General features: G+C 46.0%; 1 protein-coding gene and 2 long non-coding RNA genes across 4 annotated transcripts in view; 2 read left to right on the forward strand and 1 right to left on the reverse strand.

The window, feature by feature from the left end:
- Positions 1-3,396, forward strand: part of LOC144121029 (uncharacterized) — a 3,914-nt gene extending 518 nt beyond the window's left edge. Inside the window, exon 1 of the mRNA XM_077653934.1 lies at positions 1-3,396. This exon is cut by the window's left edge and continues 518 nt beyond it. Within this exon, the coding sequence (XP_077510060.1) occupies positions 566-1,222 (657 nt within the window). The 5' untranslated portion in view covers positions 1-565 and the 3' untranslated portion in view covers positions 1,223-3,396.
- The window catches only part of LOC144121032 (uncharacterized), a 137,187-nt gene that overhangs the window by 1,406 nt on the left and 114,318 nt on the right, over positions 1-21,463 (reverse strand). The window lies entirely within an intron of this gene.
- On the forward strand, positions 16,140-18,817 carry LOC144121026 (uncharacterized). 2 transcript variants are annotated; one of them, XR_013312513.1, is made up of 5 exons: positions 16,140-17,313; positions 17,369-17,438; positions 17,514-17,568; positions 17,636-17,696; positions 17,759-18,817. It is a non-coding gene; the product is annotated as an uncharacterized LOC144121026 (long non-coding RNA). The 2 variants fall into 2 exon arrangements; XR_013312512.1 differs by having other exon boundaries at positions 17,636-17,790.

Here is a 21,463-nt window from a genome sequence, read left to right on the forward strand (position 1 = left end):
CCCGTGCGGTCGACGAGTTGGTGAGGCGGCATTTTCCTGCTCTCGTGAGCAACCGACATTGAAAACATTTTCGCACACGCTCTTGCAGTGTAACAGTATTCTTATCGTTCACGCGTGGGTGGGTGAACAAGATAAGAGAATGACGGGCTGCTGCGTTCCGCTGTGCACCGGCTCATGGAAAAAAGGACTGCGGACTTTTCGGTTTCCCCGAGACCCTGAGAGAAGAAAGAAGTGGGAGGCTCAAGTGAAGCGGGAGAAGTGGAAAGCGACTGACACGTCTAATACCCCTGTCACACGGGCACTTTCGATCCTCATTGAACTCGATCTGCATCGAGATTTTCGAGCACGCTCGAAACATCCGGTGCTACACGGGCATTTTCAATGCTCATTGAGAAGTTTCGCTCATGTGTGTTAGGTGACGCCAAATGTTCCACCGACAGCCATAACATGCTGATGTCCGGCAACACTGTGCAGCCGGAGGCAGCGGCAGCCAAATCCGTAGCCAGATGTGATAGCGGTTGGCGCCAAAACCAAAAGCTTTGTTGTCACAGCTGTGTAGGTTATTATGAGTCTAGAAAGGAAGCGTGGGATTGCTCTTATGATGGTGGCAGCTGCTGACCTCGAAGTCGAGATTGAGGCGGCTAAAAGTCAGACAGACAGTGTGAAAAGGCGGCTCCTTTTTGCGAACGTGTTGTGTATCGCAGCTACGGTTGCGTGCGATGGTACAGTCCAGCGGGAAAGGTGGATGTACAATCGAAACGAACGCTGGTTCGAGGACACTCTCCCCCACCTCGGTGAACGGTTCTTTAAACAGAGCTTCCGTGTGACTCCTCCGACGTTTCGGTACATAGTCGAAGCTTGCCGGCCCTTGCTGCAGCGCGTCGACACGAATATGCGGTTGGCCATCTCTGTCGAGAAGCGCGTTGCAGTGGCGATGTATAAGCTGTGCTCCTCGGCAGATGATAGGTCTGTGGCCAATCTTTTCGGCCTGGGGCGATCCACCGTGAACACCATATATCGCGAGTTTTGTGACGCCGTAGTGTGCCTACTTGAGGACAAGTGGATAAACGTGCCCTCTCCAGACGCAATGGGCGACCACATTAGAGAGTTCGGCGCCGTTTGCGATTTCCCACAAGCAATAGGGGCACTCGACGGTTGCCACTTCCCCGTGTCGCCGCCCAAGGAAAGCGCACCAGACTACTACAACTACAAAGGCTGGTGAGTTATCACATATTTGGCTTATGTAGAGCTTACATGTTGCAGCCATAAAGGCCGCATTGCAGCAGTACGAATTTGCTAATGCAAAAGTCTTCAGTTCACAAGTCATTGTGCATGTCCATGATTTGTGAGGAATTCTTTTAATGCTGTTTTTCTTTTCACAAGCACAGCATCGTGCTGCTCGCCTTGGTAGACCACCGGTACCGCTTTCGGTACGTGAACGTTGGATCACCAGGGCGCTGCCACGATGCCTACATCTACCGACGCTCCCAGCTGGCAGTTTATTGAAGGGCCAACATTTCAGGCTCCAGCTGTAGTCTTCAGTGGAACAGCTGTGCCTCCATTAATACTCTGCGACCAAGCATTTCCCCTCACATCACACTTGATCAAACCCTTCAGCCACAGCGCCCACTTGGATGCCGATATGAAAAGGTTGAACTACAACCTGTCGAAGGCTAGAAGTGTAGTTGAGAACGCCTTTGGCAGACTGAAGGCAAGATTCAGGTTCTGCATGAAGAGGATGGAGTGCAGCATGGATACAGTTCCACTGGTGATCCGCGCCTGCTGCACGCTGAACAACATCTGTGAAGCATTTGGGGACCAAGTTATGCAAGACTGGACCTCTGATGCCCAAGTTTCCGAGGCCCTGTATCAGCAGCCACAGAGAGTCACAGATGACCAAACCGCAACTGGTGCTGCAGTACGAGCTGCAATACTAGAGTACTACAAGCAGCGAGCACAGAACTGAGGTAAACCGTGCTATCCATTTACAATAACCGTGTTTGCTGGCTGGCTAGTTGGTGCAATCCATTCACTTCAAGAAACTGTGTGAAAAGATTATGGAACACACAGGAGACGCACTCAAAATTTGAAAAGTTATACCTTTTTATAGGCTTCACAGCCAACAGTTTACAAAAAAATGCACATATCACATTCAACAGAACCAAATCAAAAAGATGCGAGGACAAGACGAAAAAGACACTGGCTGGCTTTATTTTGTCATGCTCAGGTACTGGAACAGGTGTAAAAAGCATAAAACAGCAAGGAAGAAAAACAATAAAAGACAAAATTGAAAGGAGTAACCTCAGATGTCGCACTGCATGTGGTTAACATAGCCATGATTATTGCAAATCACTCAGGTACTGCAGAAAGTGCGAAAAATGCTAAACAATAGTTAAAATCATAAGGAGTCACATTAGAAAATGTCATATTGCACATAGTTAACACAGCCACAAACCACAAATCACTGTGCCACATTGCGCAGGAACTGGAAAAAAAGCAAAAAATGTGCACGAAAACAAAGAGACAAAATCTGGGCTCACATCGGATGATGTCATATTGCATGTGGTTAACACTGCCTTCAATATCACAAATTGCTGCACAATATCACGCACGCACTGAAACAAGTGCAACAAATGCACAGCAGCAAGTAAGGAAAACAAAAAGAAATAGATAAAATCTGAAAGTAGTCGCATTACATAACGTCATATTGCACATAGTTAACACAGCCTTCAGTACCACAAATCACCGCACAACATTGCGCAGGTGCTGAAACAAATGGGAAAAATGCGCACAAAAAAGAAAAGAAACAAAATCTGGAGTCACATCAGATGATTCCATATTGCATGTGGTTAACACTGCCATCAATATCACAAATTGCTGCTCAACATCGCGCAGGCACTTGCTGATATGAAAGCAGGGGCAAAACATTAAGAAATCCGACGAGTCTGAAAACTAATGCAAAAAAAAACGATAGGCAAAGTAAAAACCGAAAAAATAGAAACATACAACTCTGAAAGAATTAGAAAAATTCTTAACTTGATTCAAAAAACTTTGTTATGGCATTCACCATTTTCTCTTGCAGCGTCAAGTGCCGCTGCCTCATCTCCATCTCTCTGCTGTGACACGCTTCAAGGCTCTCACGCAGCATCCTCTGCTCCGTGAGCAAAGCTTGCCTAAAGTCAGACGAAGCAGTCCGCAGCCTTTTTCTATTATTTTGCTGCTCGCGGATGCCTGCCTGCCCCTCAGCTCCTCCATCTTCAATGGCCGCTGACTCGGCTGCAAAACCTCCGGCCCTGCTGTCGTCCGCGTTCAATGCGGGCTCCTGCCAATTTTCCAGTGCGGGGCTGCCATCCTCAGCGGTCCCGGTGTCGGCGCCCACCACCATGCCAAGAATGATCTGCGTGACAATTTATGATGTTTGCCTCTCAATGCCTTCGCTCCATAGACAAGCGAGAAGTGTGGGATCAAGCGTGTGTGAAACAAGGATGTCTCCAGTGACTAGCTGTGAACTGAAGCAGTGATATTAGACGGATTTTGTTTCTGGCCCACTTATATTTTTTTGCCATCTAGTGGATAGAAGTTGACCTTTATTCAGGCTTTCAAAATACATTGGCAATGTTTCTTCAAAGGTCACGTTTTCTTTGCTTACTGCCTGAGCAAATGCCTTTAGGTGCCACCTATTTCTGTAGACATCATGACCGCACTTGAAACATAAGGTGGTTGATGCTTTGAATTATGTGATGGTTTGTAGCACTAAACGACAGAATGACAGCACTAACAAATATGTCGTTGAGATGATAGAACTAGAAATAAACATCACTCCGATCCGAGTGTAATGGATCCCAGTGTAATGGGGCCATTGGATGGCGCCCGATCCTGTGGTGGTTCCATTTTTGTTGAAGTCCCTAAAAGGATGGAAAGTTAGTTAGTTAGTTATATTGATTTTAATGGCGCAAAAGCCACTATGGCTATGATGCGCCAAACACAAGGTTAGGTTCTTGTTAAATGTTACACTTTTTATACCTAGAGTTTGTTTAAAACATTGGCTTCATTAAGAAACTTAAAAATACTTGAAAGATCAACCAGTGCTTGATCACCTAAAAGCAACTTGGGGTGCAATGGGATGTATTTATTGTAGAGTGTTGTAAAATATTTTTTTCTCAGTTGTTCCAGTTTTCTACATGAAATTAAAATGTGGTTTACAGTGAGTACATCGCCGCACATTTCGCAGAGAGGTTCGTCTTGTTTTGTCAGTAAAAAGTTGTGTGTAAGGTGTGTGTGCCCAATGCGTAGCCGACATAAAATAACTTCAGTGAAACGTTCTTGATGTCTACATGATTTCCATTCTCCTAAAACGGGTTTTATAGAATGCAGTTTGTTGTTTGCCTGTTCTTCCCATGCAGCCTGCCACTTAATTCTGAGTTTACTGTGCACTAATTTCAAAAAATCCCTGTGTGGTATGTTATCTTGTTTTATTTGATCAATTCGAGCTTGTGCTGCGCATGCATCTGCTCTCTCATTACCGACAATTCCAACATGGCTGGACACCCAGCAGAATATAATGTTATGTTTTTGTTTTTTTATTTTAATTATGTTATGTATGATGTTTCCTATAATGGGTTCAGCGGCGTTTCTACAGTGCAGCGCTTTGAGCATACTCAGTGAATCGGTGTAAATGACGCTATTTTTAATGTTTTCTTTTACTATTTGGTCTACGGCTACAAAGACTGCATAACTCTCGGCAGTAAAAACCGATGCATACTGTGGCAGTCGTATCATTTTTTCATTTTTGTCTTTAATTACTGCACTTCCAACATGACTTTCTGTTTTTGACCCATCAGTGTAAAATTCAGTGAAGGTGTCATATTTTTCTTGCAGTTCAAAGAATTCTTGTACTATGAGCTGATGTGGCATTTCCTTTTTATGTAAGTGTGTCAGTGTGAAGTCGCACACTGAAGGCAGGCTGTACCATGGTGGTAAATTTTCATATTTTTGTGCAATATTCGGCAGGGCATCCAGTACTCCTAACTCTTCACATTTATCTTCAAAGCGCATTATTAGTGGCCGGATGGATTGTGGTTTATTGTTAAATAATCTTTTGGATGGGCACTTGGTAACAATGGGATGGCAGAGATGTTTAGGAAGAGTACGGGTTTTTAGGACGTATGCGCATGTCAGTGTGACTCTTCTATCCTCTAGTGCAGGCTCATTAGCTTCAATGTAAAGACTGTTTACCGGGGATGTTCTATATGCTCCAGTTGATAGTCGCAGACCAAGATTATGAACAGGGTCCAGTCTTTTCAAGTAGGATGCTCTTGCTGAACCGTATACTATGCACCCATAGTCCAGCTTGGAGCGTACCAGAGAGCGATAGATGTGTAATAGGCATGTTCTATCGGACCCCCACCGTTTTCGCGAGAGCACCTTTAATACATTGAGGGCTTGGGATGCTTTCTTTTTAAGGTTGTTAATGTGTGGTAGAAATGTGAGTTTCTTGTCAAAAGTGAGTCCTAAAAATTTATGTTCTGGTTTAATTGGTAGTGTGGCTTGATTCAAGTATAGGTTGGGATTGAATTGTAGGCCTCGTCGCAATGAGAACAGAACAGCTACTGTTTTTTGAGGAGAGAACTTGAACCCATTTATCTCTGCCCAAGCAGCTAGTTTATTTAGTGTGAGTTGTATTTGTCTCTCGCAGGACGATATGCTGGAGGAAGTGCATGCTATCTGTAGGTCATCTACATAAACCGAATACATTATGGACTTGGGTATTACTTTGGCTAACGAATTCATTTTTACTACAAAGAGTGTCGTGCTTAGAATGCAACCTTGGGGTACGCCATTCTCTTGGGTGAAAGTCATGGAGAGAGTTGTTCCTAGGCGGACCCTAAATGTGCGGTTAGCCAGGAAGTCGTTCAAGCAGTTCAGCATCCTGCCTCGGATACCTAGCTCTGCTAGGTCGCGGAGGATGCCGAACTTCCACGTGGTATCGTATGCCTTCTCCATGTCGAAGAAGACCCCGATACACTGCTGCTTGTGGATGAACGCCTCCCGTATGGTGTTCTCTAGGCGGACAAGGTGATCGGTGGTTGAGCATGCTTTTCTGAATCCACATTGATGTACATCTAATAGTTGCCGAGATTCGAGTACAAAGGTGAGTCTAATATTTATTACACTTTCAAAAGATTTAGCAATGCAGCTGGTGAGGGCTATTGGTCTGTAATTGTCAGGACTTGTTGGTGATCTTCCGAGTTTCAGAAAAGGTACTATTACTGCTTTCTTCCACTCCTCAGGTATTCTGCCAGTCATCCATATTTTATTGAAGAATTTTAACAGTGCCTGTACGGCTGTATCAGAGAGATGGGCAAGCATATTGTAATGCACATTGCCTGGGCCTGGTGCTGTCTTTTTACCGGAAGATAATACACTATTTAATTCCTGGAGCGTAATGGGCTGGTTGTAGTCTTCCTGCATGCCTGTTCCGAATGGAAGTTTTTGTTTTTCAGCTATAGCTTTGTGTTTCTGGAATGTGTTTGCTGAAGTCTCAAGGTCATCCGACTACACAAAGTGCTCGCCCAATAAATTGGCCTGTTCTTCCAACGATGTTTGTGTACCGGGTGTTGTCAAAAGTGGAAGTGTGAAGGAAGTACGGTCACCAGTGAATTTACGGACTTCGTCCCACATTTTCGTTGATGATATTGAACTATTTATAGAGGACACATATTTCTGCCAGGAGGTTTTCTCAGCATTCCTGCGCACGTACCGCGCTCTCGCCTTGGCCCTCTTAAAAGTGAGTAAGTTCTCTGCAGTGGGGTACCGACGCAGGGTGCCCCATGCTTTATTTTGCTGTTTTTTTGCAATTGTACATTCTTGTGTCCACCATACTTTGTGTTTCTTCTGTACGAGTCCTGTTGTTTGTGGTATAGCGAGTGTTGCAGCAGATATTATGCATGTAGTAAACCTGTCATTAATTTCATCTATGCTGAGGTCTTCAGAAAATTCTTTATCTAGAGTGGCACTTTCTGTAAAAAGTGACCAGTCGGCGAGGTGAAGTTTCCAGCGCCGTGCTCTTGTGGGGATGACTGCAGTAGACGATGAGAGGCTGATGATAATAGGAAGGTGATCACTTCCCAGAGGGTCATTTAAAACATCCCATTTAAAATCGGTAAAAAGCGATGGTGATGCGAAAGCTAAATCGAGAAAGCTCATTTTTGCCGAGCTTGGGCAACAATATGTTGCTTTACCTGTATTTAAAAGACAGATGTTATTTGAAAGGATAAAATCTTCGATTGTTTGCCCCCTAGAGTCGCAGCGCTCGCTTCCCCAAAAAAGGGAGTGAGCGTTAAAATCCCCAACTACCAGATATGGCTCTGGAAGTTCATCTATCAATTCTTCTAGATCATGGACTGTTAATGTAAAATGTGGAGGAATGTATACGGAACAGATTGTTAGTGTTTTATAGCTGACGATGCTGACTGCAACCGCCTCTAGTTTTGTATTGAGCTTTATTTCTCGAGCAGGGACGCCGCTTTGGATGACAATTGCGACGCCTCCTGAGAGTCGATTTGCCTGCTCGCGATCGCGTCTAAAGGTTTGATAATGTTTCAGGATATGCACATGTTGTGGACCAAGATTGGTCGCCTGAAGACATAAACCTATGGGTAACATTGACCCTAAAATATGTGTTATGTCACTATAATTCCGCATAAGTCCTCTGCAATTCCATTGAATTAAAAAAGCCATGCTTGTGTTTTTAAAAGAAAATGAAAGGAGATTTACTTATGTGGTGGGCCCGTTATGAGGGGCCTGTCTTTTTTTCGCTCAACAGAGCTGTTCCGCCGCTGTAATGGAGGCGGAGTGGGTGTTGTATCCATCACCTCAACAGAGGTGCTGGAGGAGCCGCGGTTGTGTTAGTTTCAGGCCTCTCCCGACGGGGGGGGGGGGGGGGGGGGAGGTCCTGCGGGATGCCGACCCATGGACCGGCGGTCCCTGCTTTGGCAGTGACAGGGCAGCTTTCGCTGACCCTGCCTGGGGCGTGGATGGCCCTGCCATAGGCTCGGTGGGAGCGGCCTTGGCAGGTGCCGGAGTGCTGTGCGGTGCTACGCCCCTGCGCACCACATCAGCGAAGTTTTGTTTTGCTGTGAAGGAGAATGTGTTTGTAAGCGCAAAACGCCTTCTCGCTTCTTTAAAAGAAATGTTTTTTTTGGTCTTAATGGTGATAATTTCTTTTTCTTTCTTCCAGGATGGACACGCCCTGGAGTATGCAGCATGTTCTCCTTCACAGTTTGCACAGCACAGGGCTTCGTCACATAGATCAGACTGGTTATCGTTAGAGGCACATTTTGCGCAAGTTTTACGACCGCGGCAGCTCTGTGAGCCGTGGCCGAACCTTTGGCAGTTGAAACACCTGCGAGGGTTTGGTATGTATGGTCGTACATTGATTTTCAAATATCCCACGTCGATTGTGTCGGGCAGGGTGCTGGTGTTGAACGTCAGGATCATGTGTTTTGTGTCTATTTCCTTGTTGTCCTTCCGGATTTTGATTCGGTGGACATCTATGACGTCTTGGTCGATGAGCCCTTCGAGCATTTCTTTTTCAGTTATGTGAAGAAAATCGTTTTCCGATATTACGCCTCGGACAGTGCTTAGTGAGCGATGAGGAGTCACGGAGACCGGGATTTCCCCTATGGACGTTAGGTTGGAGAGCTTAGTTAGTTAGTTATATTGATTTTAATGGCGCAAAAGCAACTTAGGCTATGATGCGCCAAACACACGGTTAGAGCTTTTGTTAAAGGTTACGCTTTTTATATCTAAAGTTTGTATAAAACATTGGCTTCTCTGAGAAATTTAAAAATGCTAGAAAAATCAACCAGTGCTTGATCTCCTAAAAGTAACATGGGGTGTAGTGGGATGTATTCATTGTACAATGTTGTGAAATATTTTTTCCTCAGTTGTTCCAGTTTTTTGCATACAATTAAAATGTGGTTTACCGTGAGTTCATCGCCACACATTTCGCAGAGAGGTTTGCCTTTTTTTGTCAGTAAGAAGTTGTGAGTAAGGTGTGTGTGTCCAATGCGTAGTCGACACAAAATAACTTCTATGAAACGCTCCTGATGTGTACATGATCTCCATTCTCCCAAAACAGGTTTTATAGAATGTAGTTTGTTGTTTGTTTGTTCGTCCCATGCAATCTGCCACTTATTCCTGAGTTTACTGCGCAGTAATTTAGAAAAATCCCTCTGTGGTATGTTAACTTGTTTTATATGGCCAATTCTAGCTTGTGCTGCGCAAGCATCTGCTCTCTCATTGCCCAAAATTCCAACATGGCTAGGGACCCAGCAGAATATAATGTTATGTTTTTGCTTTGTAATTTTAACTATGTTATGTATGATTTTTCCTATTATGGGTTCAGCAGCGTTTGTAGAATGCAGCGCTTTTAGCATACTGAGTGAATTGGTGTAAATGATGCTATTTTTTATGTTTTGTTTTACTATTTGTTCTACAGCTACAAAGATGGCATAACACTCCGCAGTAAATACCGATGCATACTGTGGCAATCGTATCATTTTTTCATTTGTTCCTTGAATTACTGCACTTCCGACATGACTTTCTGTTTTTGAGCCATCAGTGTAAAATTCGGTGTAAGTGTCATATTTTTCTTGTAGTGCAAAGAACTCTTGCAGTATGTGCTCGTGTGGTATTTTCTCTTTGTTTAAGTGTGTCAAAGTGAAGTCACACACTGAAGGAAGGCTGTACCATGGTGGTAGATATTCATGTCTTTGTGCAATATTAGGTAGGGCGTCCAGCACTGCTAAGTCTTCACATTTATCTTCAAAGCGCATTATTAGTGGCCTGATAAAATGTGGTTTATTATTGAATAATCTCCTAGATGGGCACTTGGTAACAATGGGATAGCAGAGATGTTTAGGGAAAGAACGGGTTTTTAGGATGTACGTGCATGTTAGTGTGACTCTTCTATCCTCTAGTGTGGGCTCATTAGCTTCAACGTAAAGACTCTTTACCGGGGATGTTCTATAAGCTCCAGTTGATAGGCGCAAACCAAGATTATGAACAGGGTCCAGTCGTTTCAAGTAGGATGTTCTTGCCGAACCATATACCACACACCCGTAGTCCAGCTTGGAGCGCACCAAAGAGCGATATATTTGCAATAGGCATGCTCTATCGGACCCCCACCGTTTTCGCGAGAGTACCTTTAATACATTGAGGGCTTGGGATGCTTTCTTTTTCAGGTTGTTAATGTGTGACAGAAATGTAAGTTTCTTGTCAAAAGTGACGCCTAAAAATTTATGTTCCTGTTTGACTGGCAGTGTGGTTTGATTCAAGCACAGATTGGGATCGATCTGTAGGCCTCGTCGTAATGAGAATAAAACAGCTATTGTTTTCTCAGGGGAGAACTTGAATCCATTTTTCTCTGCCCAAGCAGCCAGTTTATTTAGTGTGATTTGTATTTGTCTCTCGCAGGACAGTATGTTGGATGAAGTGTATGCTATCTGTATGTCATCTACATAAACTGAATACATTACGGACTTAGGTATTACTTTGGCCAAGGAATTCATTTTTACTATAAAGAGTGTCGTACTTAAAATGCATCCCTGGGGTACGCCATTCTCTTGGGTGAATGTCGTTGATAGAGTTGCTCCCAGACGGACTCTGAATGTGCGGTTAGTCAGGAAGTCGTTCAAGCAGTTCAGCATCCTGCCGCGGATCCCTAGATCTGCTAGGTCATGGAGGATGCCGAACTTCCACGCGGTATCATATGCCTTCTCCAAATCGAAGAAGACACCGATACAGTGCTGTTTGTGGATGAACGCCTCTCGGATGGTGTTTTCTAGGCGGACAAGGTGATCAGTGGTCGAGCATGCTTTCTTAAATCCACATTGATGTAAATCTAAGAGTCGACGAGATTCAAGTGTGAAGGTCAGTCTAATGTTTACTATGCTTTCGAAAGATTTAGCGATGCAGCTGGTGAGGGCTATCGGTCTGTAATTGTTAGGACTTGTTGGTTGTTTTCCGGGTTTCAGAAAAGGTACTATTATTGCTTTCTTCCACTCCTCAGGTATTCTGCCAGTCATCCATATTTTGTTAAAGAAGTTCAACAATGCCTGCACGGCAGCCTCAGAGAGATGGGCGAGCATAGCGTAATGCACATTATCTGGGCCTGGTGCTGTCTTTTTACCACAAGATAATGCCTTATTCAATTCCTGGAGTGTGATGGGTTGATTGTAGTCCTCGTTCATACCTGCTGCAAATGGAAGTTTTTGTTTTTCTGCTATTGCTTTGTACTTCTGGAACGTGTTTGTGTAATTGTACGAACTGGAAACTTCAGCAAAATGCTCACCTAGTATGTTGGCCTGTTCTTCTAAAGATGTTTGTGTCCCGGGTGTAGTCAACAGAGGAAGTGTGAAAGGGGTATGGTCACTACTGAATCTTCGAACTTTTTCCCACATTTTTTTTGAGGTTATTGAGCTGTTTATAGAGGACACATATTTCTGCCACGAGGATTTCTCGGCGTTTCTCCGAACGAATCGCGCTCTGGCCTTGGGCCTTTTAAAGGCAATCAAGTTCTCCGCTGTGGGATACCGACGCAGAGAGCCCCAAGCTTTATTTTGTTGTTTTTTTGCCAATGTGCATTCTTGTGTCCACCATACTTTATGTTTTTTGTGTACGAGGCCTGTTGTTTGTGGTATGGCTAGTGTAGCGGCGGATATTATGCATGTAGTAAATTTTCCATTAATTTCGTCTATGCTGAGATCTTCACAAAATTCTTTTTCTAGTGTGGCACTTGCTGTAAAAAGTGACCAGTCGGCGAGGTGAAGTTTCCAGCGCCGTGGTCTTGTGGGGATGACTGCAGTAGACGATGAGAGGCTGATGATAATAGGTAGGTGATCACTTCCAAGGGGGTCATTTAAAACATCCCATTTAAAATCGTTAAAAAGCGATGGTGATGCGAAAGCTAAATCGAGAAAGCTCATTTTTGCCGAGCTTGGGCAACAATAAGTTGCTTTTCCTGTATTTAAAAGACAGATGTTATTTGAGAGGATAAAATCTTCAATTGTTTGCCCCCTAGAGTCGCAGCGCTCGCTTCCCCAAAAAGGGGAGTGAGCGTTAAAATCTCCAACTACCAGATATGGCTCTGGGAGTTCATCTATCAATTCTTCTAGATCATGGACTGTTAGTGTAAAATGTGGAGGAATGTATACGGAACAGATTGTTAGTGTTTTATAGCTGACGATGCTGACTGCAACCGCCTCAAGTTTTGTATTGAGCTTGATTTCTCGAGCAGGGACGCCGCTTTGGACGACAATTGCGACGCCTCCTGAAAGTCGATTTGCCTGCTCGCGATCGCGTCTAAATGTTTGATAATGTTTCAGGATATGTACATGTTGTGGACCAAGATTGGTCTCCTGAAGACATAAAACTATGGGTAACATTGACCCTAAAATATGTGTTATGTCACTATAATTCCGCATAAGTCCTCTGCAATTCCATTGAATTAAAAAAGCCATGCTTGTGTTTTTGAGTGAAAATAAAAGGAGATTTACTTATGTGGTGGGCCCGTTATGAGGGGCCTGTCTTTTTTCCGCTCAAGAGAGCTGTTCCGCCTCTGTAGTGGAGGCGGAGTGGGTGCTGTATCCATCACCTCAACCGAGGTGCTGGAGAACCGCGGAGGGCCCGCGGTTGTGTTAGTTTCAGGCCTCTCCCGACGGGGGGAGGTCCTGCGGGATGCCGACCCATGGACCGGCGCTCCCTGCTTTGAGGGTGGCAGAGCAGCCTTCGCTGTCCCTGCTCGGGGCGTGGATGGCCCTGCCACTGGCTCTGTGAAAGCAGCCTCAGCAGGTGCCGTAGAGCTGTGTGGTGCTACGCCCCCGCGCACCACATCAGCGAAGTTGGGTTTTGCTGTGAAAGAGAATGTGTTCGTAAGCGCAAAACGCCTCCTTGCTTCTTTGAATGATATGTTTTCTTTTGTCTTTATGGTAATTATTTCCTTTTCTTTTTTCCAGGACGGACATGCCCTGGAGTACGCTGCATGGTCTCCTTCGCAGTTTGCGCAGCGCAGTGCTGCGTCACATTCTTCAGAATGCTGGTCTTTCGAAGCGCATTTCGCGCAGGTTTTGCGGCCGCGGCAACTTTGTGAGCCGTGGCCAAACTTTTGACAGTTGAAACATCGGCGGGGATTGGGTATATAATGTCTGACGTTGACTTTCAAGTATCCAACTTCGATCGTTTCGGGCAAGGTACTGGTATTAAATGTGAGGACCATGTGTTTGGTATCTATTTCTTTGTTATCCTTGCGGATCTTGATTCGGTGAACCTCGATTACATTCTGGTCGGTAAGCCCTTCAAGCATTTCAGCTTCTGTGATATGGATAAAGTCTGATTCCGAGATTACACCTCGGACTGTGTTTAGAGATCGGTGGGGGGTTACAGAGACAGAGATGTCCCCTATAGACGCAATGTTGGAGAGTTTTGAACACTGGATGCTGTCGTGCAGCTCAAGAAGTAAGTCGCCGCTGGACATTTTTGAGACCTTGTAGCCAGGGCCCAAGGTATCGGTTAAGCATTTTGACACAAGGAATGGGGATATTATTCTTGCCTGTATTCTGTCACTTTCACTGTGGATTACGTGGAACTTTGAAAATGTTTGTTTCTTTTTTGAGAAAAAATCAGCTGCTTCGTTCCGCCCTCTTTTTAGAGAGCGATCAGGTTTGGATAAGGGTGGAGCCATGAAAAAATTTAGTTTTTCGGTCATGGTGCCAGCCACCCACCACGGAGTCCAACAAGGGGACGGGACAGGAACTTGAAAGCAAGTCCTGCCCACGCCAGCTGTACACCTCAACTATAACCAAATATGACGCAACTCAGGGTAGTTGGTCACACAAGGTTAACCCTCGCCGCCAGGAAAAAAGGAAAAACCAAGAAGTGAGTAGGATATAGGAGAGTTGTGAGACAGAGATAGGAAAGTTAAAGATGAAGAGGAGGATAGGAAAAGGCGACTGCCGATTCCCCCCGGTCGGGTCAGGCCGGAGGTGCCGTCTGCAGGAAGCTGGGGCCAAAGTGGTGTGTTGCTTCCGCCAAGGGGCCTTAAGGGTCCAAACGCTCGGCATCGGCTCAACCACCAGGATCCCCTTTTCCCCGGACACGGCGATGCCACGCACGGCGAGGCGCGGGTGCTCGGGTCCGTGGTGATGCACAGTTCACCATCATCCCCTTGCGGAGATGTCCCTGCGGATGCTCGGGAACCCGCGGTGTCGCCACTCACCGTCGCGACGCCTGCAAGCTGCAGGCGCCCCCCTGCGGGGTAGTGTGAGAATAGAACCATGAAGTTGCTGCAAGGCTCGGCAAACTAAGCTGACTGACTTTTGGCAATAAATTTTCTTTTTGCGGGCTGTTTTCTATCTTTTCTGTCTCATTTTCGCGGCAACGAAATTCTCGCGAAAGCGAATTTTTTTGCTGTCCCCGGCGATTTCGTTATTGCGGGTTTCAACTGTACATTTTAGGGTACGCCAGCTACACACGTACCGCGGCTACCGCTAGCCACTCCACCAACCCCACCATCGCGTCAACCGCGCTACCGTGCTCGCGACCGTGCTTGGTACCCAGGGACAGGTGTGCACGTGTGTCGTTGCGTGATTTCATTTTGTCGAGGTAACTGAGCCACCCAGTTAGTCTTGCTCTTCGATGCACGTAGTTTCAAGTCTCAATTGTGCTTTCCGAAACGCCTAAAATCAAGATCGAGGAAAAGGCGTATGCAAGGGCAAAAGCCTCGCGCGAGACAAAGGTGCTCTTCAAGAACTTTGGGCGATGCAGTCGCCAAAGAACGGTACCCATGCCTGCAGCTTCTGTTGCGTCGTCTGCCGCTTCTACTGTGTCGTCTGCCGCATCCAGTGATGGTGCCACTACAATATCAGACGCATTCTTTGACAGCCGCGCTCTCCAGAATGAACAAGTGACTGCCGTGAGCGACATAGCAGCAACACCAGGCCTCCCAGAAGTAGCGCCAGCTGTTTCTTCAGGCTTCCCTTGTTCATCGGCTTCAAGTTGCGACACAGCTTCCGAGGACCCTGCTGATTGCCCCAACCCAAAGCCAGCCACCGAGTCTCGCGATCTGGTGACAGCACTGCGGGCTTGGGCCCTAAAAGAAAACATTTCGCACTCGGCATTATCATCCCTACTCAAGCTTCTGAAGGCACACCCTTTCGATACAACTTGCCTTCCGTCTGACGCTCGCACATTGCTCCGCACACCGCGAGAGACTGAATATTTCAGCGCTGACCGCCATGCCACCCGGGGAATACTGTCATTATGGTCTGGAGCACCAGCTCAGAAACATGCTGTCACATAGAAGTCTCGAATGCAGGTCTGTTAGTCTTTCTTTTAATATTGATGGACTCCCAATTTCTAAAAGCTCTAGAATGCAGTTATGGATAATTCAGTGCCAGGTTCTTGAATGTCGCAGCGCTGCACCTGGAATATCAAAGCCAAACTCGGCCAATGAGTTCCTATCTCCTTTCGTCACTGAACTGGGGCAGCTTATTTCATGCGGGATTAACGTGCAAGGTCAAATTTTCCAGGCTTCAGTGAGGAGCCTTATTTGCGATGCTCCAGCGCGGTCTTTCATCTTCTCTATCAAAGGCCACATGGAGTATTCAGGTTGCCCAAAATGCTCTGTAGAAGGAATGTATGTTAACAACAGGGTTGTATTCCCTTCAAAAAGCTCGACACTAAGGACAGACGATTCTTTCAGACGCCAGACTGACTCAAATCACCACAATGACGTGTCAGTTCTTACGTCACTACCCATTGACTGCATCACAAGTGCGCCTCTTGACTATATGCACTTGATGTGCCTTGGTGTCATGAGCATACGTCTGGGGCCAGCAGAGCGCAAGAAGTTGTGCGATGCGAACATCTCCTTAGCTGCACACGTGCCCAGTGAGTTTGTGCGAAAACCGCGAAGCATTGTGGAGTTTGACCGCTGGAAGGCAACCGAATTCACCGAATTACTTTTGTTCTTGCTCATCCTGCACTGTGCCACAAGTATGTGGAGTATGCAGAGGCACTTCAGCATTTTGTGAAGACATTTCCAAGTCTATATGGAGACGAACATATTTTTTATAATGTTCACTGTCTTCTACATATAGCTAATGATGTGCGCAACCATGGGCCGCTTGATTCATTCAGTGCATTTCCATTTGAAAACAACATGCAGTTTTTGAACCGCCTTCTCAAAAGGCACAGTGCTCCACTCGCCCAACTGTACAATCGTCTAAAGGAGAGGGAAAACATGGAACCTATTGATAGGTCATCACCATCCACTGTCAAACTTGAAAGGCAGCACACAGATGCACCTCTATTTTTTGGTTGCAGTCCTCCATTGTATAAGTGTGCAAAGTTTGAAAATTTCAAGCATGTTTCAGGGACAGCCAACAATTGCTGTATGATAAAGGGCTCTGTAATCCTTGTGGAGCTTTGCACGCTTGACTACAACACTAGCACCTTGTATAATTGGCAGAGAATTCACAGTGAAAGAGAACTTTTACAGCAAACCATTTATCTCTGGTCAAATTGGGGTTTTCGTTGTCTCTAGGCCATCTGGTATAAAATGCTGGCCAGTAGATGGTGTCCGTAAGCTCGCCAGGTTTCCTTTTTCTGAGATGTCGATTGTTATTCCACAGCTACATACATGTTAGCTGTCAGAGGCAAACTTTTTAGTATCAGGTTTAACATTTCAAAAAAACATGGACTATGAAAGAGACTATAGTGAATGGGTTTGGTTTGGTTTATGCGGCTTAACATTCCAAAGTGACTAGGCTATGAGGGACACTGTAGTGGAGGGCTGTAGATAATTTCGACTACCTGGGGTTTCTTAACGTGCACTGACAAAACGTAGTACTCGTGCCTCTAGAATTTTGCTTCCATCGAACTGCAGCCGCCGTCTTTCAGGTCAGTAGCCGAGCACTAACCACTGAGCCACCACAGTGGCCAGTGAATGGGTTCCAGATCAATCTCGGTCACCTGCAATTCTATATGTGTACTGACACCACACAGTACAGCATACTGCCGCCATCGAAATGCAGTCAAGATTACTGAACCCATCTTCTCAGACTCGGCAGTCGAGTGCCCTAAACACAGAGCCACTGTGGTGGAGCTTGGGAAGTACTACTGAGTGACAGCATTACAGATTTTGATGATCCACTATTGCCAAGACAAGCCATTCCTGCTGTAACCCTGTCTCGGCTACAGTTGCGGCTCTTGCAGGTCTGCTCAATCTTGCACATCATGAAGAAAACACAAGTAAGTACAGCCATCTGCCTTTTAAGTTTTCTAATCACATACAGAATTTTTCTAGCCCCTAGAACTGCGGACTGCATCAATGCTCATGGGATGCATTATCTCTTACTCTGCCTCTGTGTTCAGTGGTAAGTTACAGTTGCTTAGCAAATGTTGCCTACTCTCACACTCTGTTAACTTGTTTTCTCACGGATGGTGCATAGATGTGAACAGCCTGTTCTGGTATAGGAGGTTGCAGTACGGAGCAGCAGTCCACATGTAAGTTTGTAGTGCGTTGTTAAAATTGCCAACTCCCCAAATGCATATCTCGCTTTTTCCTTTGCAGCATGCTTGTGGAGGCTCGTGCAGCTGATTGTAGCAAATGTGCCACATCGTACAGTCAACAGGTATGTAGTAACACCAGCATAAGTGTTGACCACTCTTACAGCCTGTCCACTTATTCCCTCAGGATTGCTGCGTGGATGTGACCAGCCCATTCAGAGCAACCATATGCTACTGAGGAGCAGTGTGCACGTAAGTTCAAAATATGTTGAAATTGTCAACTGCCCTTATGCATTTTTCATATTTTCCTTTGCATCATTTGTATGGATGGCTCATGCAATTGACTGTTGCAAATGTGTGACATAATAGAATCAATAGGTAGACGTTCTATCTCTAGTATCTTTCATTATGATCTTCAGTGGCAGTATCTTGAATTGAAAAATCATGTACCCTTTCAGCGACACTATTTTTGCATTTGTTGTTTTCTTGGGAAAAAAACTTCTTTTACAACAGATTCAACTGAGATTACAACCTGCACACAGTCACCCCTTCCTATTGCGTGGGACTTCTTTCTGCATCAAGCGTGAAGAATGCTTCTTGAAAGCTCAATGCATGTATTAATGCCTTTAATAAAATTATTTTGAGTTTAAGACAACTTTGGGTTTATTTGCTTCCTATAGGGACATGCATTTGCCATATGGTGAGGCCCGATTTTGGGGCTTGTACAGCTATATTAGTGGCTGCAGTCACCAAGGCCTGCTTCATAAAAGCACAGCATGCCCAACATGCCAATGGCTTCATTAGATCCATGGGGGATATCCTCGGATATTTGGATCGGACGTCCATCGGAGATCGTTCCAGTTACATATGTACGTCCTTGGGACGTCCGACGGAGATCCGTCGGACATCGGCGGATCTCCCACGGATATCCGTATATCCGAAAACGGACATACGTAGTACGTGCGCTGGACGTACAGTGGTTGATTGTCCATTCCCAAAGTTTTAGGCCCCTTAGCCTGCTTCAGGCAACAGAGACCTGCAATGAACTTTCTTTTTACATATTTAAAAGACATTGGACATCTCGATAAGCTCTAAATTCACTTGCAGGTTACCTTCATGCATTCTTCTTGCAGTGAACTTCGTCAGCCCATTCGTCGGACTATGCACTCCATCATTCCATAGGTTACATCAATCCTCGCCACTGCATCCTCAGTACCCATTTCACGGCTGCATTTTATCTTCGTTTTTTTTTTCTTCCACCTCTTCCGCGCTGCTCTCCTTCAGTCTTTATCTCCCAAATTCCCCTCTTGAGCTCAAGAAGAGGTGTTCCCGCCGGCCGGCGAGCTGTTTGCCGACACGGAGACGCCGACAAGTGCCCGCGCCAAGGTGCTGGCCTGGTACTCGTTACTGGGTGATAGCGCGGCGGCATGTGTCGTCCCATAAACGACCCTTTCCCCCGCAGCGCGTTCCGGGAAACGCTCCCTTTCTTTTCTTTGCGCGGGCGGCGGTGCCGACCACGCGTATTCGCCGTGGGAGCGAGCGGCGCCGCTTCTGGGCGACGCGCGGGAAGCCGGGAGCACGAGCGGCGAAGAGAGATGAGCACCTCGAATACGCACACGGCCCCGAACTTGCAGACAACGCTGGCGACGGGACGACCTATCTATTGGCGATTTGTTATGTCTCTGCTGGCCGACGCCGTTTCCAGGAAAAGGGGACAAATGACAGTTCTGTGCGTGTGCTGATGTGCCTGCCTCGAATTGTCAGCGCAGTCCGACTTCCTGAGGGGAAGGTGCTGTGTACGACTGCGCTTGCTTTTCTTTTGTGCTTTCTTTTGTGGGTCACGTGGGTCTCGCTGGAAGCACGGTGGGCCCGCCTAAGTGCCCAGCTATTGGGGACTTCTACGACCCAATCAGCGATGAGCTGAGGGGTTAAGAGACGATGTTGGCGGGAAGCTAGGGGTTCTCGCCAGGAGCTTTTGACAGGGAGAGCTCTGGCGGCTCCACTCTGTTGTTAATCTTCCTTTGTCCTGTTCTGTCTAAACTATCATCCATGTTACTCTAATCTCACCTGTATAAAGTTTTGTTTGTTCGTCCAAAGACGAAAATCGTCATCCTCCTTCGCTCAACTGCCAATCAGAATTCCGGGCCGTAACGACAACGAGACGGCCTGACCTCGCTACGCAACAGCAAGCGAGGAAGAAATGAACCTCAACTCCCCTCCCTACGCAGAGTAGCATGCCAGCGATATTGAAACGCCGGCTAAATTCTCTGTTTCTTCATTAAAGAGTCTCTCTCTCGCGCGTTGTTAGCACTGGTGCAGTTAGGCCTTGTCCGCAGTCGTGACACCGCGCCGGCGTGTTGTAAACGACAGAAGATACGCAGCGTTTCTGGAATGTGTTGTCATGAGCTGACATCGTTCTTGTCCTTGCGCGATCATATGTCGGCGTTCGCTCCGCGTCTGATTCATTGATTTATCGACAGCCTTCATTTAGCTCGCTGAAGTTAAAAGCCGCGCGAGCGCCTCGCGTGGCGAAAACTGTATATTTCATGGTAGAGTCCGTTTAAAATTGTGGCATTTTCTTCCTTAAGTGGCAGGTGGGTGCCCCACTGCTTTCGAGTGCAACTGGTAGCCTGGTTTTTTATGTTTGTGCCTACCATAAAGAGAGCAACACTGCACATATTCATGTTTTCATTGTGCAGAATTTCATGCATTCAACAAAATTTTCTTTGCAGGAAACTGAGGCGTTATGGCACCACAACAGGCTCTAAAGGCATTGAATGGCCTTTCTACTGGCAGCTACATTCTTTCCTCGTATCACTGCCAATCAATGACAGAAGCCTTGTTGAGGAAAGTGTGGAGATAATCGGCTGTTTTCACCACGACCCTAGAACTGTTCACGGCGCAGTTACTGCTGCAAGCTAGCTTTTTGTGCATGATAAGCCTGCATGCTTATCAGATCTCTTGTAATGTCGTTAGAGCACTACGCTGAAAGTTTAAACACTACTGTGCCTTCAAACCCTTCTCTTTTTCTTCTTTTGGGGTATGTTGTGTGTAACACATCGTGGCCTGCAAAATGGCAAGCCAGGCTAAGTTGGTCTTGTAAAATTACATGCCTTTTTTTCTTGTCCTGCACAGCTGCCAGTAGTAGACTTCCCACCAGAGGAAGCTGAAATTGTTGCCACTTATGCAAGCGACATGAACTCTCCAACTGCAAGTGATGCTGCACAGGAGGGCCAAGCGTCCAATGCAGATGAAGCTTCATCGGTGGCCAACATTTGCAACTGCCCAAGTGCTAGCAACAGCGCTAAAAGAAGCAGCAGGAAGCGCCCTTACAATTCGGCACTGAGCGACCTAATGGCACTACATCAGCAAGCCGAAGAGCGTGCGGCCAAAGCTGCCTGTGACAGCCTTGAACTAAGAAAGGAGCTTGTACAGCTACAAAAAGAATCCAACGCGATCCAGAAAAGCTTTCTAGACATTATGCAGGCATAATTTGCATCCAAACAGAAAGACAAATAAATTGTTTGTGAGACCACCCTCTGTGGTAAATGATTTACCACAAAAGCTGGTCTCTCTAACAGAATTTATTTGTCTTTATGTTTGGATGCAAATTATGCAGGAATATTTTCAATTTGAACAGAAAGGCAAATAAATTGTTTTTGAGATCACCTGTTGTGGTAAATGACACACTAGCAGCTACGGCCCTTAGAATGGCGATCTAGGAACCTTGTAGAATAAGGCTCTGCGCAAAATAACACAAACACGAACGAGAAGGGCACAAGGACAGGCCCGTCCTTGTGCCCTTCTCGTCCATGCTTGTATTATTTTGCGCAGTACCTTATTCTACAATGTACGACCGACTCGCCCAGCAACATGACCTCTTGATCTAGGA

This window comes from Amblyomma americanum, chromosome 2, assembly GCF_052857255.1.
Source record: "Amblyomma americanum isolate KBUSLIRL-KWMA chromosome 2, ASM5285725v1, whole genome shotgun sequence".
Classification (NCBI taxonomy): Eukaryota; Metazoa; Arthropoda; class Arachnida; order Ixodida; family Ixodidae; genus Amblyomma; species Amblyomma americanum.